This window comes from Eumetopias jubatus, unplaced genomic scaffold (genome assembly GCF_037043125.1).
Source record: "Eumetopias jubatus isolate StellerSeaLion01/CBP00866 unplaced genomic scaffold, mEumJub1_p1.0 scaffold_6, whole genome shotgun sequence".
NCBI classification, from domain to species: Eukaryota; Metazoa; Chordata; class Mammalia; order Carnivora; family Otariidae; genus Eumetopias; species Eumetopias jubatus.
In genome coordinates, this window is record NW_028274812.1 from 20,467,655 (window position 1) to 20,493,647 (window position 25,993).

Sequence of the window (25,993 nt, forward strand, 5' to 3'; positions counted from 1 at the left end):
TATATGATGAACTCAGTAAACGTCTGTAAATTAACTCCACCAAGCAGATGACTCTATAATTTAGGAAGATAGAGGGTTTCCTTCTTATAAATAGGTAGACTATTTTTTAGCTCTTCGTGCAGAAACTGAGGTGAGTTAATTCAGGTGATTTTGACTTTATTTGAGAGTGTCCCCAGCGATCTCTGTCAACCTAAGTTGATTAATCAAATGCTCTAAGCAGTATTGTTAGTTCTATTTAGAGAAAATTCTATAATAAATTTCCAATGAAAACTTGACTCTCCAGAAATCTCTGGGAACTAAATATTCTAAAAAGCCAAGCAATAAAAGTCACTAAGTGTTACTCTTTTCAGCTTGAAAATGATTTGGCTGTATTATTTTGTTTTAACCATTTAAAATAGAAATTTTGATAAATACACGTTTCTGTTTTTTTTAAGCAGAATCTCCTGAACATGTCCGCTTTTTCTTATGTGCTACAAAATGTTATTATAAACACCAGTTATAGCACTGTCCTCAGGACTGATTAAAGTGTGCAGTTGCGGGTGCCTGGGTGGCTCAGTTGGTTGAGTGACTGCCTTCGGCTCAGGTCATGATACTGGTGTCCCGGGATCAAGTCCCTCATCGGGCTCCCTGCTCATTGGGGGGTTCGGGGGAAGTCTGCTTCTCCCTCTGACCCTCTCCCCTCTCATGCTCTCTGTCTCTCTCTCTCTCTAATAAATAAAATCTTTAAAAAAGAAAAAGTGTGCAGGGGCGCCTGTGTGGCTCAGTCGTTAAGCGTCTGGCTTTGGCTCAGGTCATGATCCCAGGGTCCTGGGATTGAGCCCTGCATCGGGCTCCCTGCTCCGTGGGAAACCTGCTTCTCCCTCTCCCACTCCCCCTGCTTGTGTTCCCTCTCTCGCTGTGTCTCTCTCTGTCAAATAAATAAATAAAATCTTTAAAAATAAATAAATAAATAGTGTGCAGTCGCAAGACTGATTTTTTTTTTCTGTCTGAAAAGTACTATCAACTGTAGGCACAATGTTGCGTAGCAGATCTTTAGAATTTATTCATCTGTGTACCTATAACTTTATACTGGTTGAATAGCAGCTCCCTCTTTCCCCCTCCCCTAGCCCCTGACAACCACTTTTGGTGTGTATGCAAAAGAATAGAAATCAGGATCATGAAGAGATATCTACCTTCTCATGTTCATTACAGCATTATTTGTAATAGCCAAGATATGGAAACTACCTAAATGTCTGCTGATGGATGAATGGATAAAGAAAACGTGGGCACCTGGGTGGCTCAGTCAGTTAAACATCTGCCTTTGGCTCAGGTCATGATCCCAGGGTCCTGGGATTGAGTCCTGCATCGGGGTCCCTGCTCTGCAGGAAGCCTGCTTCTCCCTCTCCTGCTCCCCCAGCTTGTGCTCTCAATCTCTCTCTCTCTCTCTCTCTCTCTCTCTCTGTCAAATAAATAAATAAAATCTTTTAAAAAAAGAAAATGTGATAGATACATACAATAGAACATTATTCAGCATTAAAAAAGAAGGAAATCCTGCCAATTGCAACATGAATGAAACCAGAGGACATTGTGCTAAATGAAAGAAACCAGTTGCAGGACAAATAATGCATGATTCCATTTACATGAGATATCTAACATAGTGAAACCTAAAAAAAAAATCCAGTGATGTTTAAAAAAAATAGAACTTGCTCATTCTATGAAAAAATGAAAAAAAAGGCAGAGAAATAAATCTTTATCAGAAAACCAGGGCAAATATGGAAACTCAGCATGAGTTGTTTTTTAAATTCCCAGATGGTTTTGAGCACATTTGCTCACATCTTAATTGGAAATCCATCGTGTCTGGCATCCATTTGTGCTTCCAGATACTTGTTTCACCACTATGCTAGTTCTAGCCTGATATCATAAGATATGAAGGCCTGAGCTTGTGAGCTATTATTAACACAGAGTCGCCACACAGTCTTACACTAACCTTAAAAGGTTAACATGTGTGGTAGAAACCATAGACCTGTGTAAGTTTCTGCCATTTGTTGGTCTGTTATTAGAAATGTTCATTGCCTTCTGGGTTTAGAGCTCTTTTTCTTCTATTTAGTATGACTATATCTATTGGATTTTATTTCATATGCTCTTGCTTCAAACTCTGGAAAATGCTAATTTTCTTTTTTTTTTTAAGATTTTATTTATCTATTTGACACATACAGAGAGAGAGAGAGAGAGGCAGGGCGGTAGACAAAGGGGGTAGACAGAGGGAGAGGGAGAAGCAGGCTCCCCACTGAGCAGAGTGCCCGATGTGGGGCTCGATCCCAGGACCCTGAGATCATGACCTGAGCAGAAAGCAGACTCTTAACCAACTGAGCCACCCAGGCGCCCCTGGAAAATGCAAATTTTCATAAGGGAAAATAGTAGCTAAGTATGTAGGATCTTAGGACAGAATATTTAATAATTTTATGCTACAGGGTTCTTTATGATGAAGTCACTTCTATTAATTTAAAAAAAAAATCCTCCCAGTGTATAGTTGTAAAAAAAAAAAAAAAAAAAGGCTTTAAGCTTTTAGTATGCCTCTGCTTTTCATTCCCAAGAGATTCCAGGAGGACAAGAGGCGGAGAGACAGCCAGGGCCCCAGGCAGAGGGACACCACCGCGCTAGTGGGCCAGGACCAGTCTGGCTCAAGCCAGAGCAGGATGCAGCCAGCAACAGCTACGCCAGAAAGAGCCAGGAAGGATGCGTGGGTCATGCAGCCAGAGGCCGCCAGGTCAGGGGAGGGCAGAGCCGAGGGTGGCCTAGCAGAATTCTCAGGACAGAAGGCTCAGCCCTGGCCCTGCCTTTCCCTGTGACCAGGCGTTCTTCGGTGGTTGTTTTTCAGGTGCTGACTCCAAGTACATTGCTTTCCCCCACCCCCCACTGCCAGTGCTTCTGAATGACAGTAAATTCCTTAGTGTTGGTCCTTCAGCAGCTCTAAAGTTGATATTAATCACATATTTAACCAATGCCAATCAGGGCAAATTACAGAAATACAATCAATAAACAATTTGGACTGACTTTTTTTTTTTAAAGATTTTATTTATTTGATAGGGAGAGTGTGCAAGAGCATAAGCAGGGAGAGGGGCAGAGAGAGAAGCAGACTCCCCACTGAGCAGGGAGCCTGATGAGGGACTCGATCCTAGGACCCTGGGATCATGAGCTGAGCTGAAGGCAGATGCTTAACAACTGAGCCACCCAGGCATCCCTGGACTGACTGACTTCTATGAGAGATGTGGGATTTTTTTTTTTAATTAAATGCCTTATTTCCAAACATAATCTCAAAGACTTTTTTCATGTATTAAAAAATAGTAAGTAGGGTGCCTGGGTGGCTCAGTTGGTTAAGCGACTGCCTTCGGCTCAGGTCATGATCCTGGAGTCCCGGGATCGAGTCCCGCATCAGGCTCCCTGCTCAGCAGGGAGTCTGCTTCTCCCTCTGACCCTCTTCTCTCTCGTGCGCTCTGTCTCTCATTCTCTCTCTCTCAAATAAATAAATAAAATCTAAAAAAAAAAAATAGTAAGTAATGTTTCTTTCCTATGGGGTTTATAGTAGAACCTGTTTATAGTAGAACCGTTTTATGGCATGCTTTATTATTTAAATGGACTTGTGAATGAAATGGGACACAAAGCCATTATTTTCCACATCACAAATACAGCAAAATTTTATTACAATATAGATGACTTTGGGGCGCCTGGGTGGGTCAGTCAGTTAAGCATCTGCCTTCGGCTCAGGTCATGATCCTGGGGTCCTGGGATGGAGTCTGGCATCAGGCTCCCTGCTCAGCGGGGAGTCTGCTTCTCTCTTTCCCTCTGCCCCTCCCCCCTGCTCATGCTCTCTCTCTCTCTCTCTCTCCCCGCCCTCTGTCAAGTAAATAAATAAAATCTTAAAAAAACAACGCAACAAAAATATAGATGACTTTTTGAAGTGCCTTTCAATCTAATGTTAGAAACAAAACTATCTTTTTAATCCACTTCAATCTGATTCAATCCATCTCCGTAAAACTACTAAATAAGTGTTTTGTTTGTTTCCCCTTCTGGGATCTACTTGTTCCCATAGGTCCCTCTCTTGTTCCACTGAACACCCTTGTCCTTGACTCATGAATCCCTGCTGCCTGTAGGATGGGTTCAGGATCTAGTTCCTAATATTATCATCACCCAATTCCTTCTCAGTTATCTATCCCCTTTCCTCATCTCTCTACGTACACAGACACTCAAAGTTTTAAACAATTTCCTTGCCACCCTGACAAGTTATGATTTCACTTACAAGCAAGGAAACTTGATCTTTCATTAGCCGGTATATAATGTGTAGCAACTAGGCAGAAATAGGGAATATTGGGCCACCTCTTTCAGAATTGGTGGTTGTGAGCAACACGACTCCAGAAAGCAAGACTTGGAAACACTCTGAAAAAGGTGTCAGTTCCCCACAGCAGTGTTGCTTTTTTTTTTTTTTTTTTTAAGAAAGAGAGAGGGGTAGGGGGTGCGGGACAGGAGAGAGAATCCCAAGCAGGGCTCACACCCAGAGCGTAGCCTGAGATTGTGACCTGAGCTGAAATCAAGAGTCAGACACTCAACCAACCGAGCCATGCAGGTGCCCCAGTGTTGCTCTTTTTAATGCAAGTTGCTACTCAAAATGGCGTGGGTGCCAGACAGTAGGTTTGCTGAGTCCCAGTTGTTCTGACTGCAATGATTAACATTGGCATTGGACAGCAGTTAGTGTCTGCATTTGATGTCTTCTTTTATAAAATGATGGGTTAATCATCTCTAAGATCTAATGTATTTGCTCATCTTGTTCCTGCAAGAGGGCAAATACAGAATGAGGGGATTTCAGCTCTACTTCAAGTCCTGTGTTGAAAGACCTGGAGATAGAACTTGCTTATAAATGCTCTTCGTCCCTATTTCCCCAAATGCTAAGTAGGGATAACTTGAGTAACTCACAAAAGTGAGAGCAAAGTTACAATAATTGGATTATGATGGCTTAAAATAATTTAAAATGTATTATACAAATGTAAGGCACTCTTCACCTAAAAGTAGCTTAGTTCAATTGTACTTATCAAGATGGATTAATCTGACTTTGGGGCGGGAGAACTTGCCTTTGCTAGTGAAAATGGCAAAGCAGGACAATGATGTCCAAGCCAGGACTTCAAGGGCTGAGGCAAGAACAGAGGGTCGAAAGGAAGAATATTTTTCCCGACCTGGTGTGTGGGCCAGTCTCATCCCTTCTGGCGCAGGGCACCTGCCTTTCCTGAAGCAAAGTCTGGCTGAGGCTGGAAGCTACTGTGGATAATCTAGAGTCACATGTAGACACCTGTGGGCTCTTAGGGACTAAAGAGGACATCCTGGAGCAGCTCCCCATTTCAGGGAGTTCTTTTACTTACCCCTCATCCCTAATCCTGAGATCTGTATCTTCTCAGACATCTTAGGTAAGCTCAAGGATGCTTTTCATTTGTTTGTTTGTTTTGTTTTGTTTAAGGATGCTTTAATGTTGCTGTTCACATAATGCCAAGTCAGGGCCATCTTAGCCACGAGTTTGTACAACCATTAGGTCAGGTACATTTAATTTTATGTACTTTGCATTAAGGCCAGCCCTCAATAGTACTGTTTGCCTCTGTCTCTTTCCAAAGTCTGCTTTCTCCCATTTCACAAATGTTTATCTTCTTTAATAAACATTAAAAGCTTTTAACCAAATGTGGGAGGCAGCTGAGAGTTATTCTTGTGCGGAGGCATCAGTCAGTTCTATTTCTCCAAAGAACATTATTACGTGACTTCACTAAGGAAGGGAAGGAATAGAAGCATATGTTGTTTATAATGTTTCTCTGCATACGATAAGAAGAGAGAGTCTGGAGGAGCAGAATCAGGGTGTGACCAGCTCATTGGGCTCTGGAATGTCTGAGAGAGACTTGGGTACCGATTCAATATCCAAAGAAAATGATGAGGCATTTGATTCGTAGTGACATCAGTTTTAATGAGTGACCTACACAGACTTGCATTCGATCCTTCCAAATCACATTGGAAATGAAGTTAAGCATCTGATAAGTGATCTGTAAGTCAATTTAGGGTTAATTTAGTTTTTGTGTGAGTTGTGTTTGTTTTCAATGTCTTGTTAATTAGATCACAGTGTGGGAGCCAGGTCCTAGACTCAGGCCCTGGCTCAGAAATTGATTTTACTGTCCTTCCTACTTACAAAATTTGGGTGATATGAACAGTCAAAATGCCTTGGGGAACATAAAATGCCAGTGAAACTAGCTCCAGGAATTCTGTGAGCAGGGTATCAGGGGCAATTAACTTTGCTTCTTCCTTTGTGTCCAAGAAACTCGATAAAACGTTTACATGGAACAAAATTTGCCCAGGAAGGAGCAGGCAAATTTGGCACGGTGATGTCAGAATTGTATCCTATGCCAGTTCTGATTATACTGGAATTAATGTACAATTCACATAAAAAAAAAAAAGAAACATAACGGATTTAGGGTAGTTGGGTGGAAGATTTAGCTTCTACGGACCCCAAGACCATAGGTGGAACAGAGGGGAGGTGAACTTTCAGAGCTAAATTTGGAAGCCTCCATCTCCCCATTTGGTGCCTGTCACCATCCTGTGGCACGGAGAATCTCCCATTCCCACGTTTCAGATCTGCGGCTACTGCCAAATGTCCATAATCCTTAATAAAGTACTGCCTATTCCAGGGTTATCTGTCTTTTATTAGGTTATTCTAGAAGACCTCATAATCATCAAAGGAACACATTGACAATTTTGTGTCCCACTCAACTTTCACATAGCTGCATACACCTCAGACTTTCCAATCTTGAGGTAGAGGACAAGGCACACATCTCTTCTCAGGTTTTGTTTTCCTCAAGGGAGAGTCAGTTCAGAGATGAACCAGTGGGCCCTTTGCCAGGTATTAGCTTCAGCTTTGTATACTGATAGAAATGGAGAGTATACTGGAAAGAGAATTAGAAAGGCCCACTCTTGCTTTCTAGGCCTCTCTGTTCTCTCCTCCATGCTCTAAAAGACATACAATTCTTCTAATGAGAAAACCACCCAAGGTTTGCATGTTTACTTCTGAGACTTATGTGATAGAGCTTTTCCTACTGCAGTGACTTGACCTACCTTGAGTGATCATTAGTATCAACTCATAATTACTGATTTGCTTACACACTTTTTTTCACCAGTCCCATCATCCATACTCTGAATACATCCTGAATTGTTTATATAACTAAAGAGAAATGAAAGTGATGTTGGTTAAGTTATTTATTGAGGAAATTTTCTGTCTTAGCAAGATAAATTAACTTTGGCAAACCTCAGGTATTGACCTGGAGTGGAAAAGCATTTGCCCTGAGGACCAGCTTGCCTTTGTTCCCAGAAATGTGCCTCACCTGTGGGCAAGTGAGATTCTGGCCCAATATTATTATGCATCCTCTTTCCTTCACTGCCAAGTATAACGTCAGGCAAAAGAAAGTCTGTGAAAACTGTATTGTCATTTCAAAGTAGGAGGTAATCACAATTCATAAATATTGGAGTAACACACGTGTTGTTTAGCGAATATTTATTTAATATCACCTATGTCCTCCTCCCCTGGATTCCGGGGGTACAGGATGCACAAGATAGACAACAGACCCTGCTTCTAGGCCACTTGGGGTTACCTGAGTGACACTACAAGACTTAGCCGAAGGACTCAGCTACAAATCTCAATGGTAGGGCATACTACCCTTCAGAGGCTCATCTCCTAGGCTGGCGTAGGTGTTTCTGGGTTTCCCCAGGGAGTTTGTCACATGTGCTCAAAGATAAATCCACTGATGATCTTCCACCTGGGTTCCTCCTCATTGCCCATTGGCTTGAGGGAGAGGCTGAGTCTCTACCCTCTGTGAGGACACAGCTCCCCTGGGTTCCACAGGTAGCCCCTGCAGCTCTGTCAAGCTCTGCAGCAAAGTTGCCCTTGGTGGTACACAAGTGGGAACGAATGCCCCTCTGTCCAACACAATGTCAGAATTTGTCACTTGGGTTTGAAGCAGCACTGAAACAACTCCCTCAGCTTCTGTCTACCATACCTTCCTTGCTTAGATGCCTGACTTTACTTCTAGGCTCTGCCTGAGGAGAAGACAACCGACACTTCTGAGTGCTCATCTGCACTGGGCACTGTTCTAAGTACTTTCCTTAGAATGGATGAACTCATTTAAGCTGCACAATAGCCTATGTTGGGTGTGGATGGGCAGTGCTATTATCTTGCCCGTTTTAGAGACGAGAAAGGTAAGGCATGGCATATTAGTTATGTATTGCTACACAACAAATGACCACAAACGAAGTGGCTTAAAACAACAAACACTATATCACATTTTCTATGGGTCAGGGCATGGTTTAACGGGGCCTCTGTTCAAGGTCTCTCACAAGAGTGCAATCAAGGTGTTGGCTAGGGCTCAGGTCTCAGGCTGAAGGACTTGACTGGGAAAGGATCTCTTTCCAATCTCATGCACGTGGTGGTTGGCAAGATTCAGTTCCTGTGGCACATTGAATTGAGGGTCTCGGTTCCTAGCTGCCTATTGTCCAGGGGATGCCCTCCGTTTTACGTCATGTGGGTCCCCCCAGCATGGTGCCCTGTTTCATCAAAGCCGGTAAGGGGAGAGTCTGCCAGCGAGACACAAGTCACAATCTTTTGTAAGTGATAGCCCAATGTCTTTGACATATTCTATGGCTTAGAAGCAAGTCACAGATCCTGCCCACACTCAAGGTGGAGAAGGTTACACAAAAGTGTGCGTACTAGGAGACATGGATCATTTGGGGCCATCTCAGAGTCTATGTGGCACACAAGGAGAGGTTAACTCACTTAGTCTTAACGCTTTCGGGCTACTGTAATAAAATACCACAGACTGAATGGCTTAGAAACAATAGACATTTGGGGTGCCTGGGTGGCCCTGTCATTAAGCGTCTGCCTTTGGCTCAGGTCATGATCCCAGGGTCCTAGGATCGAGCCCTACATCGGGCTCCTTGCTCAGCGGGAAGCCTGCTTCTCCCTCTCCCACTCCCCCTGCTTGTGTTCCCTCCCTCGCTGTCTCTCTGTCAAAATCAATCAATCAATCAATCAATCAATCTATCTTAAGAAAAAAAAAAGAAACAATAGACATTTTTTCCCCCTCACAGTTCTAGAGGCTGGGAAGTGCAAGATCGTGTTCCTGGCAGATTTAGTGTCTGGTCAGAGCCCACTTCTCTGTCATCTCACATGGCAGAAGGGACCAGGGAGCCCTGCGAGGTCTCTTTCATAAAAACACTAATCTCATTCCGGAGAGCTCTGCGCTCAGGAGCTAATCGCCTCCTAAAGGCCCCACCTCCTAGTACTATCACCTTGGAGATTAGGCTGCAACACATGAATTTTAGGTGGGGGACACAAACATTCAATCTATAGTACTTGCCCCAGGATTAGACACTAATAGACAAGCCAGCATTTGAGCACAGGAAATCTAGCTCCAGAGGGAAGTGAGACTCAAACAGTTTGGAGATCGGCTGCCCACAGAAGTAAGTCTGTCCTCTTGTGTCATCTTTTGCATGAGTTAAGAAAACAAGGGTTGTTGATGATGTAGGCTTTTTTTTTTTTTTTTTTTTGCGGTTGATCTTCTCCCCCCTGTACAGGTTTTCAAAAAAATTTAAAAACGACATGAGGTGGCTTTGACACAGTTAACTAAATTTCCAGGAGCTACTGCAAAAATCATCAGAAGATATGGTAACACTCCTTCCTCCATTTTCAGGCAGCATTGGCTCTGGGCTAGAACTAAGTAACAACTGTGCAAGGATTTTCTTCTCTGATTCCAAAAACTCCCTTCGAGCCCACTTCCGTTCCTAGCATGCGACTGAGCTGCAGGCATGCAACTTTGCTACCTCTGCAACTGAACGGAGAAGACAGTATAAGCCCTGAATAGTGAGCTCATTTATGGGGTAAATTAAAAGTGGTTTCTCCTGGATAGCTAACCTACATCAAATTTCTTTGAATAATGTGAAATTTATACATAGAAATTAAATATTGCCCCCCAAATGTGCTGTTAGCTTAACAAAGTTACATTTATATCTGTAGACAATTGATTAAGACTACTTCTTTATTACCCCCACCTGAGAGAAGGCTACCTGCTTACCTGCTCCTGCACGATCTAGTTCCACCTAGTGGTAGCTACCTGAAATGTAAATACAACACCTCGGAGGCACTCAACAGCCTTTCTGGGGATAAAATTATTCATGTGTTGCTTTATTTGGTCAATGGGCATATATTCTGCCTGCTAGGAATTGTATTAATAAATCTAACTATAATAACTGAAATTAAGAATGAAATGCACCTGATAAATAATTTCAACAATGTCCTAGAGTGAGTCTGTGGTATATAAGAATAATACCTGGGTTTTCCACTTTTTCCAACATTCCATGCTTCCTTGGCTCAAATTCCTCTGGTTTTTTACATAAAACTGCCAGGTTGATTTGGGGTTATGAATATGATCCTTGGCAGGCTCTTTCTAAATTACCATATAATTGTAGGTTAATTGTCATATTCTACATACTTCAAAGAAACTTATATAGAAAATATAATTACAGCTATTAGATTCTAAACTCTGGCAATTAGGTGATTCAAAGTGGCTCCTTCTCTCTTGTAATTCCTTATGAGCATATCACAGAAGAGGAATGGTATTTCCCACCGCAGTCCCAGCTGAGAATGCCGATGGTCCCATGATTTCACAGCTGCAAATCAGCCCCCACCCTCTCACACTTGTCTCTGGCCAATGATGCTTTCCTTAATTAGTGCATGACTTAAACTTCAGTCCAGACTTATCTGTTGCCTTGGTCCCTGGGCTACCTGAGTGTTGGCTGGTCTACACAGGAAAGAAAATCTTGTACGTGTATGTTATTTGCCTGACATTGAACAAAGGGAAGAACAATTCGTCTGGTTCTTGAATTTGCTTTATCAACTGAATTTTGCATTCTCTGGCAACTTCTCTCTCTTACAGTCTAGTCCGGTGTTTAGGCTTTGTGATTCTCCTTGTGGTGTTATTATATTCTTATGGTTCTTATGCCTTCCCCATCTTGAGAATGGCCTCTAGAAAAAACCATTAGGAGCTATGCCTTATCTAAACCATGTGAGACAACCCGCAGAGTGTGTTTTGAGGAGCTGTGAGGTCCTCCTTTTTTTTAAGGCAGTAGGTAGGTCAAACCTATCTACTACTTATTGTGAAACTTAAGATGCACACAATTGACAATTTCAACAATATCCTTTAGCAAGACCTCTTTTTTCACTTTAAATTTCCAGGGTCCCTTTCACTCCTCTGGGTGATCAAGCCACACAGATGATAACGTTGCTCTAGAAGTCTATGTCGACTACATGTATACTAGAGAAGAGAGCATATTTGAGGAAACCTGTGATTCCTAGCATTCTCTTTGCTTGCCACTGAAGTTTTAGATAAATTTCCTTGACAGGGCACTAAGAGAAGTCTACCTGAGGAATTAGAACACAGGAGAGAAAATGAAAATGGGGGGTAGGATGAAATGAGAGGAGTACACATTTTGTTTATGAAGTAGCAAGTATTCATTAAGTTATCTACAATATGCACGGTAGGATACTAGAGACTGAGGGGAGATACAAAAACAATGCAAGACATGCTTGGGGGGGGGTTTGAGATAATCTGTAAGCTGACATACATTTAAAAAGCAGTTAACAGAGGCCTGAGGCACAGGTCAAAGTGCTGAAAATAAATGTATGTGCTGCAGAAGCCTCTCACAGAGGACATGGGGTTAAAGCTTAAGAGGGCAGAAGTTCAGGCACAGTCCTTACATGGGCACAGGTGACTTGGAATTGGACTGTGTATTCTGTTTGGTGGAGAAAAAAAGGAAACTAATCAGGCCAGAATGAAAGATGTTCTTTGAACAACTGAAGGCAGGAATTGAGACTTTTCCCATGGACCCTTAGTCATTATGGATATCGGAATGAGACATAACATTATGAAAAGGATGTCTTAGGAAGAACTATGTCAGTGGCGAGTTTGATGTGGGAAACCCCGGAGGAGGAAAGACTGGTTAGGGAAGAGCAGAAATTGAAATATGCTTAGGATGGTAACTGGGTATGAATGTGAAAGACAGGAAGAAAGGAATTTTTGTTTTGTTTTGTTTTGTTTTTTGTTTTTGGATTGCCTGGACACGGAAAATTAATGCGATGGAAGGGGCAAAGAAGACTAAAGTTTACAGCCTGAATGACAGCCTGAGGGGGTGACCTAGTATCAGCCAGGTGATTTAGTAAAGGGGAAAGCTCCAGATTTCAGTAAGTACAGTCATGGAATCGAGAGGTTTTACAGCTAGAGAGGGCTCTAAGGATCATCTATTCTAGCCACTTCATTTTGTAGGAGGACAACTGAGGCAAAGGGCAGATATGTGACTCAATCCAGGATAGCGAGAGGGAAAGGGCAAGACTAGCAGCACCTGTGTCTTCTCTCACCAGGTCATCCTGCCTGCTTCGTTAGCCTTCCTGCCTAGTTCTGTCTCTCAGACTCTGGACTGAGGACCAGAGTCCATCTGCAGCCAAATTTGACAAAATAAGAAAAATAGACTGAATTTTTCAAAAAGCTAAATTTATTCATTTAAAGAACTGACCTTTATTCTGTGATTATGTCCTGGCTAATGGTGTTAAAATCTCCTTTAATTTATTAAATGAAGCATTAAGACAAAAGGTGCAATTTTTACTTCTTTCTTAGCACAGTAAAAAGGTAGTTAATTATCTAAGTTCTTTCTTCAGTTTTTTTGTTTGTTTGTTTGTTTTTTAAATACTGGTCTTTAAAATCTAAAGGTCTGAGAGTCACTTCTCTGCAGGATGGCAAATTACCTGTGATCTATCTTTTCCAAGCCATACCAGTTGGGGGTAAATAGTAGCCACAGAAAAGATTACAAAATAGTCTTTTCCCGTCTCTGCCCCCACCCACAAGGACAGGATTAGAACCATTTTCTCTGTATCATAGTTCTCTTGCACGGGTAGTGGGCAGGAGCCCACGGGATGGACACTGGTGTATGGGTGAGGGGATGAGAGATACCCCCCCCATCCAAGATTCTGAATACGTTTCTTGGCCTTAGACCAAGGCGTGGTAGTTGTAGCAGGATAATGGACCCCAATTCTTTGAAACAGCCACGTGATATTTCTTTAACCCTCAGTCATTCGTAAAGTCTTGTGTGAAAGTGCCGTCAAGGCGCCTTTCCAGCTACATTGTGTCACCTTTCCATGCAGAACACCTTGCTGCTGCAGTCTGTGTGCCCAATGCCTCAGTCCCTTACAGAAGCCAACCTTGATGGGCTATCCCGCCTGGGCTCCAGTAAAGCTTCGTGACGCCTGAACCCCGGTCTGAGCTTGGTCCCAGGATAGGTAGAAACCTACAAAGGACACTAAGCTACAGGACTCGGGTGCATTGAGTCAGCAGGCAGGAAGGCCTGTGGCAGCAAGCTTCAAAAATCTTCAAAGAGAGCTGCCCCGCTTCCTCCTAAATATGACCTAATGGGAAGAGCACCGCACTGAGAATTGAGGGATCTGCTGCTTATCCTACAACTTAGGGAGATAAACACGCCAGTCTGCATGGGCCTGTTTCCTCAATTCCGAAACTGCGGGTCTAGGATTCCTTCCAGGAACACAAGATGCTAAAGTCCAACAAGATTTGGTAGCACTGTCGGGGAGGGCACGTGGGGCCCAGAGGAAATCCCCTCGCTAGACGCGCGAAGCCCAGGACTCCTGAGACCCCACCCTCCTGCTTCGCTTTGAGCATCTGTGGGAGGTCTGCGCGTCCCCGCCGGGCTCGGCGTGCGCGTCCCCGCCGGGCTCGGCGTGCGCGTCCCCGCCGGGCTCGGCGTGCGCGTCCCCGCCGGGCTCGGCGTGCGCGTCCCCGCCGGGCTCGGCGTGCGCGTCCCCGCCGGGCTCGGCGTGCGCGTCCCCGCCGGGCTCGGCGTGCGCGTCCCCGCCGGGCTCGGCGTGCGCGTCCCCGCCGGGCTCGGCGTGCGCGTCCCCGCCGGGCTCGGCGTGCGCGTCCCCGCCGGGCTCGGCGTGCGCGTCCCCGCCGGGCTCGGCGTGCGCGTCCCCGCCGGGCTCGGCGTGCGCGTCCCCGCCGGGCTCGGCGTGCGCGTCCCCGCCGGGCTCGGCGTGCGCGTCCCCGCCGGGCTCGGCGTGCGCGTCCCCGCCGGGCTCGGCGTGCGCGTCCCCGCCGGGCTCGGCGTGCGCGTCCCCGCCGGGCTCGGCGTGCGCGTCCCCGCCGGGCTCGCAGCAGCAGCCGCCGCCGCCCGGTGGGCGGGGCGGGGCGGGGCGGGGCGGGGCGGGGCGGGGCGCGCGAGGAGGGCGGCTGCCGGGGGAGGAGGCAGAAGAGCTGGACTAGAGGAGAAAAGGCGGCGGCCCGGCGGGGCTGAGAGGCCAGGAGGAGGCGGACCGCACGGGGCTGTGGGGCGCCGAGCGGCCGGGACCGCGCGGTGCAGCCGAGCACGGCGGCGTCGGCACCCAGGGCCTGGGCTGCGGTTCGGCCGCGCGGGGCGGTGAGTGTCTGGAGGCCGGCGCGGCGCGGGCTTCGCCGAGGACGGAGGCGGCGGCCGGGCCGTGCGAGGCCGGCAGCCCGGGCGGCGGCAGCCCGGGGCTGGGCGGAGTAAATAAGCAGCGCCCGCGCCGGCCCTGCGGGTTCCGGGCCGGCCGTCCTGGCGCGCGGAGAGGGCGTCCGCGGCGTGGGCGTCCGCGCGAGCCGTCCTGCCGGGCCCGCCGGGGAGGCGGCCAGCAAATGGCGACCCAGAGCCGGGGGCCGACCCCCGTGTCACCTGGCCTGCTGGTCTGTCTGTATGCAGGGGAGGGAGGGGTGAAGCGGGAGGTAAACTTGGGAAGCCCTAAAAGAACCTTGAAAATGCGGCTTCTGTTTCCTTTTGCCTGTTAAAAACTTGGGTTGTTTGGGGACGGACGGGTTAAAGTAAAATTGGGAGGCATCATCTACTGTCTTCACGGGATGAGTGAAGTTGGGAACTTTTCCATTCATGGTAGTGAGCGGATCTTCGTCTTAGCCGCAGTCCTTATTAAAGAGAAACTTCCTGATTTTCTAGGTCTGAGGGGTATGACCGTTTCCAAGTTATTTGTGTCCTGTCCCGTGGAACACTGCTTGGAAGGGGGCCATAGAGTGCACGTTGAATTCAGAGTAATCTCCTTTGAGTATGTTTTTAACGTGTGTCTTTGAGAGAGACTGGCAGAGCAGTATGTTGTTTACCATGGTTTTTCTACTCCCTTCGCCTCTTTTCTTTCTGAGCCGTGTCGTAAGTCCCAGATGAAAGATGGTTGGGAAGGAATTGACCTTTTATTCCATAATTACTTTGTTGACTCTGATCCAAGATGAAGCTGTTTATGGGCATTCTGATATCAGTGTAGATTAACTTAAAACTCTACAAACTTCTCAAACGTTTTGATCCTTTAAATTTTTCCTTTTTTCTTTCTTTCTTTCAGTTGCATTTCAATACTGTGTTGTATCCTTTAGAGACACAAGTAGCAGGAACAGATTTTGCATTTGCTCATATTTATTAAGGTTTTAGAAAACACTCCTGTTTTCGTCGCAGCAAGGGGAAAGGGATAGCATAAAATGTACGTTTAGGATTTTTCTAAGGGTTCAATTTTAATGCAGTTTTGGCTGAATCACTGTTCTTTATGCTTAGTCACTGTTTCTTACTCCAGAAACTTAATTAGGGATAACATGGTGTTTTGGTAACTTTTAAGTTGCCAATTCTTTCTTATCTAATACTTTAATGCAGTGACAATAAGCTTTTTTTTTTGTGATTCTGGAAATGTAGGTGGGTGGAGTTTTGTGAGTGTTATCAGAGAACTGGAGTTTCCGACATAGGCAAACTTTTATGCATTCCAAGTGTGCTGGGTATTTAATTTCAATCCAATATTTCTCCATCTCTAGCACTGAAGACTTCTAAAGAATACAAAGTGTCCTAATAAAATACCCATTAAAGGGCAGTAATACTTTGAGATAATGTATATAGTTAGAGAGGTACTTTGAGGTCACCACATAGGTGTTGGTTAATATGTGTTTACTATTTGATATACTATGTTACTGAAATGTGACTTTTAATGGGATTAAGCCCTTATGCTATTTTGTATGATTTGGGATACATCTTTTAACTGATTTCCTATGATTGTTTCATTAAAAGGACATTGTATTTGTAGAATTCTTTGACAAAGTCCTCAATCAAAAGGCTATATAAAATATCTAATTTCAAATTCAGTTTGATGAAATACGTGGGATTGGCATTGGGCTAATGGCTTTTGCAATGTAGGTAGCTATATAGTTAAATACAGATAAGCATACCTCAATTAAAACCCAGTCTCTGAAAATCCTTTACAGAAAGGGTATGTGTCTGTTTGTTTGTTTATTTTTTGAGTGGATAATGTTAACATAGGTTATTTCCTCATACAATTGCTTTTTATAACCTTTATAAGTGTAAATGACCTGATATAAAAAATAATTTTACATAAAGCTTTGTGTATGTAAATGTGGCTGTCCTGTTAAGTGAAGTACCCCCCTTTTGTAAGGAATACATTGTATCCTTTTGGACACACACATAATTATAACCAACCTTTGTAGAGTTCTAGGTTGTTTTCACAGTAGAATAATTGCCTTATGGTCACAAAGCTGAGATTCCTTGGAAGCCCATTCCCCAATGCCATGCTGCCCATTTTAATAAGCTGAGTACTGCCATTTGGGTGGATTATTTTTGTCTGAGTATCAGCACAAACAGGTTCTGGTCCGAGTATTAGATATTAGTATTATTTTAATTTCTGATGTAAATCTGTAATAATTTCATTTGCTTATTTAGTGGAGAACATTGCAAGTAGTTAGAACTTTCACTTTGGAATAAGTTACTCGTGACCGTATTTAGACATAGAAGATATATGTTTTATTATATCATAACTGGAAGGGTGAAAAATTTGACAACATTTTCCATTTAATTAGGTCATCATTCTATAAAAAGTCAGAACTAAAGTTTAATAAAAAGAATGTATACAGTGTAACCCATTTAACCATTTTGGACTCATCAGGAGGGCATGTGCTTTGAGTTGGGAGTTTAATGATAGAGGATTTTCAATCTTGCCTAGTCACCACCACCCCCCGCCCCTTTTAAACCAGTTAAGATGTCCCAACTGAGAGTTTAGATTTATTATGGTCTTTAAAACTGATTGCATTTGATCACAAATCAGCCAGGAGGTGTTTGTATTTAATATTAATTGTACAATTAATTGTATTACTCTGACTAGTACCTCCGACTGTACAAGAAGGATGAGACTTGCTTAGAGGAGCTTATAACTGATTGCTAAATGTAAAATTTCAGTCATGGACTTACTTTTGTTAACTAATGGAACAAGTCTGTCTATAGTTCCATTTCATCCTCACACTGAAGCGACATTTTATTGTTTGAGTGGAATTCTGTTTCATCTAGTACCATATTAACTGCAATATTAAGCAGTCGGCTGGTAGCACTTCCTTTTTTGAGCTTCTTTTGTTAGGCCAGTACCTACTCAGGCACGTGCAACATGTGTGGACACCTACCTCCACCTCTGCTTTTCTTTTTGAAGCTGATGCCTTCTATATTCAAGTAACCAATAACCAGAGCACAGAGTTGATTAGGGAGTTAAAATAGTGGAACAGTATACTGGTAAACGTTTACTTCTGTGCCTTCTATGACCATTTTTTAAGATTTTAAAATAATGGAAGGTTGAAATTAACTTTCTTTGACTTCCTTTTCCCTTTGACTTGCTTTTTCATAGACGATTTATCTCACTCAATATATAATGCTTGGAACATATGACTTAGGTACTCAGTAAATGTTGGAGCACTATTGCCTTTTTGTAACTGGTACAATAAGGTATAATTTTGACTCAGTCTGATTGTATAATACTAGGTCTGTAAGGTTGTATTTTTTCATGAAGTATGTAGTTTTCTATGAAATCAAAAATCTCATTTTGTTTTGGAATCCATTTGGCTGTTTCTTACAGTATAATCTTTTCATTTATTTATGTTTCTAAAATAAGTGAAGCTCCAATTAGGCACAGTCTGGAATATAGGAAACACAAGAATGGATGAGACAAGAGATGGTCCTGCCTCCTTCATGGAGCTTATAGTTTTCCTGTTTTCCTGTCGGGGCAGATATTAAAGGATAATGATTTACTTAGAGTTGTGACTAGTTTTACAAGGAAAAATGCAATGTGTATTGAGCACACAGCATAATATGGGATCCATACCTTGACTTTGGTATGTGGAAAGTAACATTTAAGCTGAGACTTAAAGATTTGAGGCAGCAGTTGTTGGGGGGGGGGGTGCTGCGCATGTGTGCATGTGTCTTGGTAACAGAGGCACACATAGCAGCAGGCTGTGTTGAGTGCTTTGGGTGACTTGACTTAGCATGTTTTAAAATCACGCTAACTTGCAATGCTTTATTTATCTCCTTAATTATTTTAATGAATCTGGAAAAATAAAGAAATGGTTTTTTGAGGGCAGTTATTTTTATGTATAGAAATAGCTTTAAATGACAAGGCCTCCTTTCGCTGTATGGGAGAATGCCATGTCTTAGAACTATTTTTATGGATTGCTTGTCAGTCACAGAGTATGAGTTGGCCAAGAATTTCTATTGGAGAAAATTGAAACTATTATAAAGTATTTAATCATTTACAAATATTTTCTAGTCTAATGAGACTTTTTCCAGCCATTCAACTTTAAGTGTAAATATAATTATAGAGATGTTATTTGGAATGCTAAGATTCTTTTTCCAGAGGGTTTAAGAAAACTTAATATTGAGGAGTCTTAAATTAAGCTTATCTTGAACTTGAAGCCTCGGTTTTAACAACATGTTTTCTAATGGGCCTGCTGTGTCACTGTTCAACTGATAAATCAGGGACAGATGTTTTAAACCCGTTTCGCAGGATTTATGAGCAATTGCAGAATACCTTATGGAGGCATTTTAATCCGGTAATGATCTTGATTAGAAAAAGGATGGATCTGGAAATTTTAAATTCTGAAGCTGAGGATTCTATCCCCAGAATACTCTTTGATTATTATCCAGTGCTTTTTCTTAACTTACTTCGTAATATATTTACTTGTAAAATGGAATTAAACTTGATTCCTACTTTGCTGTTTTGAGAATTGCTAAATTTATATTCTTGTTCTGTAAGTTTGTACTATTATAAATGCAAGTTATTTTAAAAATAGTTTTAAACACTGATATTCAAAGCAAAGTTATGTGTTACTGTAATTACAAAGGACCAAAAAGACTTTCTTGACCACAGGGGTGATCAAGTGTTGGAATAAACTGCAGGTAAAGTTGTGTAACCTCCATTCCTCAAATAACATCTTAAAATTGGATCACCAGTTACTAAAGTGCTGCCTATTTTCTTAAACTTTTATGAGTAAACAGATCTGTTGTTGTCCAGATGCATTGATCGGATATAGATTGAAGTCCTAGCTCTGCCATTTACCAGGGAGATGACCTTGGGTGAGTCCCTTAAGCCTGTCTGAACCTCAGTTTCCTCTGGGTTGTTAAGAGGATTAAAGGACACCGAATGAAATGGTATATGTAAGGAGAAAATTGGTACATAATTAGTGTGCTTTTTTCCTTCTAAGTCTACTTCAATAAATAAATATTGTAGCCTCATTGCTGTGGATGCTTTTATTTTTATTTTTGAAACATTTTTCTTATTCCAAGGGGAGTAGTGTGGAACAAACTATTTTGAAGCTAGAGAGCCCTCTATGTCTTCCTTTCAAAGTTGTTGCTGTTTTGCATTTAACTTAGTTGTTTGTAGCAGTTGCTATTTTAAACAGTTTTGAATTAAGTGATGTTTTTGAGATATGTTCTGCCTGGTGTGGTCATGTGATGTGCACATAACATAAAGTGTTCCTACAAGTTATGAGAGCAGTGGTCACTTCTTTGGAACTGCTTGTATTTTTAGGTTCTCTCTTAATAACAGTCAAGCTTATAACCCTCAGCATGTGAGATGAACTCCCTCTAGTTGTTGCAAAATAAGAAAGCTACAGCTGTTTTCACAGTCTAATCACTCTATGACATTTGCCTTAATTCTTACTAACATTTCTCTTTGAACATCTGCTTAATTTACAAATGTTTGTCATCTTTAGTCTGTCATTTCTTCTGTTATGACCCTTTTAGCATGTCTGTGTTTAACTTACAGGTTCTGTCTTAACCTAGAAAATGTATGGGGATAAACATTCAGAAGTATTTGTAATTTTTATTTTTTTATTTTTATTTTTTTAATTTTTTTTAAAGATTTTATTTATTTATTTGACAGAGAGAGACACAGCGAGAGAGGGAACACAAGCAGGGGGAGTGGGAGAGGGAGAAGCAGGCTTCCTGCAGAGCAGGGAGCCCGATGCGGGGCTAGATCCCAGGACCCTGGGATCATGACCTGAGCCGAAGGCAGTCGCTTAACCGACTGAGCCACCCAGGCGGCCCGTGTTTGTAATTTTTAAACACAATTAAAAAATACAGTTTTGTTGTTAAATGCATGCCTTGTTCTCCCCGCCTCCTTCCTGCCCCCCAGCGTCAGTAAGTGCCATCATATCAACTCAGAACTGTTCTACTTAATCAGTAGAGCTCTGTCAGTATGAGGTAGACTTTTGTTATTGTTTGAGGAAAATCAGCCCTGGACTGGACAAAAATAAATAGCAATTTCAGGATTAATTAGTTTACATTAACCACCTGAAACCCAGATAGCATTTATGGAAAAATATGTCAGAGAGCTGGTAATCTTTTATGCACTGAAGTGAAGAAAATAGGCTAAGAATCGACTTCTTACCCAGAAAATTATTACCTATTACAACGTAATTTAATTTGGGAGATGTTGCGATGAGTTGCTTGTCCCGTATGGAGGTAGAGATGTATAATAAGTAATTGGCTGTAGAGATCTGAAGTCTGGGAGAAGGATCTGGGCAAGAGGTAAGTTTTCAGCATATGGGTGGTAATTGAAGCTTTTGAGAAATTGAGAGCACCCAGGGAGAATGAATAGAATGAGGAAGAAGTGACATGATCCCTGGAGAAGAGGAATATTTTAGAAAAAGAGATTAAGGAATAACCAAAAAGGTAGGGAGAAAACCAGGGAAATATATCATCCTAAGGAAAGACAAATAGTTCACAAAGGAGGGGGTAGTCAGCATAATGAGGTAAATGGCCAAGGAAGATGAGGTCTAGAAAAAATGCCCTTTGGATTTAGCACCAAGGGTCTCAGAGCAGTTTTAATGACTGTTGGCTAAAAGAAAGCCAGATTACAGGGATGTAGAGTATATGGGAGAAATGAAGGGTTTTTATTGTTTTTTTTTAATTGTTTTTTTTCTTCTGGAAGCTTGACTAGGAAAAAAGAATAGTAGTAGAAGAGAGATACTGTTTTATTATTTAGGTTTTTAAAGATGAAATAGTTTTTTAAGTTTTTACTTCTCATAGGGACAAGCCAATAAAGAAGTTGAAGATTATAGACAAAGATACATCGAACAGGATTAATAATTATAATTAAATCAGTATATTGTGCTGATGCTTTCTCTATTTTTGTATAAAAGTTTTCTTGATAAAAGCAGTAAAGACCATTAGGTATCTGTAAACCCCTTCTGTTATTTTATAGATACTATTTCTCAGCTCAGATCCTTAGTGAATTCCTGTTACCTGAAGTCTGGACTCCTTAGAGTAGTATATAGTACAGTCCTCATGATTTGCTTTATTTCTGTCATCCTGCCCCATGTCTCACAGCTACCTGGCATTTCACCTTGTGATCCAGCAATACTGGGAAACTTGGGTTCCCTGAATGTGTTTTGCTACTTCTTGTTTTTCTCCATTTACATATGTTGATAATTCAGCGCTGAATATTTCCCTTCCTTTCCAATTCTCCCCTCCTATGCTTAAGATTTCCCATCTTTGAAGACTACTGTGAATTCTTCTCTAGCCTCTACCCATAGTGATAATTGTCTTCTCTGTGTTACCATTTTACCTCTGTCAGATTGATCACATAATAGTGTGACATGATTTTTACTGTTGTCTCTCTGACCTCCTGCTCTAGCTCCTTGAGAGGAGTTACTAATTTTTATATTGTTACACCAGACACAGTGCCTGGTACATAGTAGTTAAACAATAAATAGGTGTTGCATGAGTGAATGGAAGGTGTGGCCCTCGGAAGTAAGTGACTTGCCCATAGCCACGAACTGGAGCTAGACTTAGATTTTCTGGGTAAATTCCCTGTATGTTTTAATTAAGGCTTACTCTGGTGATTTGTTGTAGAAGGTATTAAGGCATATGTAGAAGGAGTGATCAGTAGATGAAATCTTAAATGAATTCTTATATTTGAAGGGAATAAAAAGAAAACTTCTAATAGTTTTAGTTAAGTATATTCACGAAATTTAGATCATTCTTTCAGGAATATGATGAGGTCAATGTACTACGGGGTGTTTCCGAACCAGTTTAATTGAAACTAAAATATAAAAGCTAAAGCCTTCTTTGAAATCTAAAAGTCAAATATGCATTAATTTGTTTTTAGCATCCTTTTGTATACTACACAGTATACTAGAATTTAAGCATTATATTTTGAGACATTTGGCCGCTTAGGCATATTGTTATATGCTATGTAAAGATGAACTTTTGCATTGTTACTTGAAATGAGTGCTTAAGTAGTTTCAAGATGAATTGATTATATATAAAATAAACTTGATAAGTGTGCTTATTTTACACATATACCTTTATGACTTGATTTTTGTTACTCAACAATTTCTAAAAATCAACCACTTCTTGCCTAACTTGTTATCTTTTTTCCGTCTCAACAACTAGAGCTGGACGGGCCGTCATGGAGGAGAAGCTGCTGCACTCGCACTGTGTGAATTGTGTCAGTAGACGCTGTATGACCAGACCAGAGCTTGGGATTTCCTGTGACTTGATTGGTTGTCCGTTGGTGTGTGGAGCAGTTTTCCATTCTTGTAAAGCTGATGAGCATCGACTTTTATGTCCATTTGAACGTGTGCCTTGCTTAAATAGTGACTTCGGCTGTCCATTTACAATGGCTCGAAATAAAGTTGCTGAACATCTAGAAATGTGTCCCGCAAGTGTGGTGTGCTGTACTATGGAGTGGAACCGATGGCCAGTTAGTTATGCAGATCGGAAATCGTATGAAAATCTAAGCAGAGATGTTGATGAAGTGGCACAATTAGATATGGCTTTGGCCCTTCAAGACCAAAGGATGCTTTTGGAATCTCTCAAAGTAGCCACCATGATGTCAAAAGCGACTGATAAAGTATCCGAACCTAGAGAACAGATCTCCATTAAATCAAGTGTCCCAGAAATACCACATGCTAATGGTTTGGTGTCTGTTGATGAAGAATCTTACGGTGCACTTTATCAAGCAACGGTAGAAACAACCAGAAGTTTGGCTGCTGCTTTAGATATCTTGAGTACTGCCGCAAGAGACAGTGGCATGTTGAGTACAAGTCTTCTTCGCGCTTCCCCAGATGAAATGAATGAAGAGCAAGACACCAGAGGAAGCTTGCAGAATAGACCCTTGAAAGACCAGGACCATTTTTATGAGGATGAGATAGGAGCAGTAGGTGGAATTGACCATAGTGACACAAGTCTGAATGTCCAGTCTGAACAAAATGGTTCAAGTGATTTATTGTGTGACTCGAATACCAGTTCTTATGGCACTTCTCTTTGTAATGGCTTTTCTTTGGAAAATATAGGTACACAGGCCATAGACCCAAATCAGAAATTACATGGTGATTCAAAACAAAGGAACTTAACAAATGGAGAATGTATAGCATCAGATGGCACTTCACAACCTTCCAGTTCACTTTCAGTAGCAGCACAACTTAGGGAAGTAATACCATCTGGTGCTTTGCCTAATGGCACCGTTCAGCATATCCTCATGCCAGATGATGAGGATGAAGGAGCATTGTGTTGGAGAAAAGTAGACTTAGGGGACTTGAGGAATGTGGATGTCTTATCTTTCAGTCATCCTCCTTCATTCAAATTTCTTTCTAACTCATGTTGGTCTAAACCAAAAGAAGATAAAGCAGTAGATACATCAGATTTGGAAGTTGCAGAAGATCCAATGGGCCTCCAAGGAATAGATCTAATCACAGCAGCATTGCTGTTTTGTCTAGGAGATTCTCCAGGTGGGAGGGGCATATCTGATAGTCGCATGGTTGATGTTTATCACATTGACTTTGGGACTCAGACTTTTTCACTTCCATCTGCAATATTAGCTACCAATACAATGGTTGGGGAAATAGCTTCAGCTTCAGCTTGTGATCATGCCAACCCACAGCTTTCAAATCCAAGTCCTTTTCAGACACTTGGGCTGGATTTAGTATTGGAATGTGTTGCTAGGTACCAACCCAAGCAGCGTTCAATGTTTACATTTGTTTGTGGGCAGTTATTTAGAAGAAAAGAATTTTCTTCACATTTTAAGAATGTGCATGGTGACATTCATGCTGGACTCAATGGCTGGATGGAACAGAGGTGTCCTTTAGCATATTACGGTTGTACCTATTCTCAGCGTAGATTTTGTCCATCAACACAAGGAGCAAAGATTATACATGACCGCCATTTGAGGTCCTTTGGAGTTCAGCCATGTGTATCCACAGTATTAGTAGAGCCTGCTAGAAACTGTGTGTTGGGATTGCATAGTGACCATCTAAGTAGTCTTCCTTTTGAGGTCCTGCAACATATTGCAGGCTTTCTTGATGGCTTCAGTTTATGCCAGCTCTCCTGTGTATCCCGGTTAATGAGGGATGTGTGTGGCAGCCTGCTTCAGTCTCGTGGAATGGTCATACTGCAGTGGGGAAAAAGGAAGTATCCAGAAGGAAATTCGTCATGGCAAATAAAAGAAAAGGTTAGTTTAATCTTAACTGTATCATCTCCTTATTTGACATACAGTAGACAATGTTGCAGAATTAATAAAATTAAGATGTTGAAAAATTGACCATCTTAAAACTTACACTTTAATCTGACAGACTTTTTAAAAATAATAGCTAATGAAAAACGAGGTTAGAATTATTTGTCATAATCACATATTTATTACAGACATCCCAGTTCTAATCTAATATGGCCGAGGTCACTTGTTTTTTCAGTTGAGCAGTTCTATACTCAGTTCTTTTGTAACAGCTCCTTTTGAGTCCATGTTAACCACCTTCCAATTTGAGCTCCATCTGAAACATTTTCACCATAGGACAATGGAGGAAGCAAGGAGAAGGTTTTCTGCTGCTTACAATTGGCAGTTTCTCTCCATTCCTAGCAACTTCTTTCTTAGTTGTTTCAGGTAGAACTTAAATAGGGAGAAATGAAAAAAATTATAACTGCTACACTAGTAAGTGACCAATGGAGTATTTGGGGGCTAGAAAACATGATGGATGTGGAAATGTGTTAGGTCGAAGTGGGAGGAAAGAGTAGGGTACTTGGATTTGATATTGTTGGTGGAGGGCTCTGGGTTAGTACGGTACAAGAGAGAGTTGCATATTGGAGGCTTGAACTGGAGATTTAGGCAGATCTGGGAGCAAGTCTTGAGTCCACCATTTTTCTTTTGTGAAAATTACTTTTTCACATTTTATTTTATTATGATTATGATTATTATATTTTTAAATAATCTCTACACCCAACATGGGGCTCAAACTCAAAACCCTGAAATCGAGAGTTGCATGCTGTATTGACTGAGCCAGCCAGGCGCCCCTACTTTTGCCCACCTTCTGTTTGAGGCACTATCTAATAGAAACTAGAAGACATTATAAGTATCTTTTATTGCAGGAGTTTTTTATATTAGAACACTTATAATATGACATTTTGCATTTTATAAAGTAGAAAAAATTTGGTAAATTTTACCTTGGTTGCACAGGGTTCAAATTTCTGGATACTTTGTTCTTACCACCCTTAGGTTTTCTCTGACTTTTACTTATTGCTCCAGCTTTTCAGAATTCTGCATCTTCTGTGTTCTTCTGAGGCT

General features: G+C 41.9%; 1 protein-coding gene across 2 annotated transcripts in view; it reads left to right on the forward strand.

Moving 5' to 3' along the window:
- The window catches only part of FBXO30 (F-box protein 30), a 45,716-nt gene that overhangs the window by 13,912 nt on the left and 5,811 nt on the right, over positions 1-25,993 (forward strand). Inside the window, exons 1-2 of one of the 2 annotated variants that reach the window (XM_028096259.2) lie at positions 14,377-14,523; positions 22,834-24,889. In XM_028096259.2, coding sequence (XP_027952060.1) covers positions 22,850-24,889 — 2,040 coding nt within the window. In that variant the 5' untranslated portion in view covers positions 14,377-14,523; positions 22,834-22,849. Of the gene's footprint in view, positions 1-14,376; positions 14,524-22,833; positions 24,890-25,993 lie in introns of those variants that run through there. The other variant, XM_088023852.1, reaches the window with a different exon arrangement.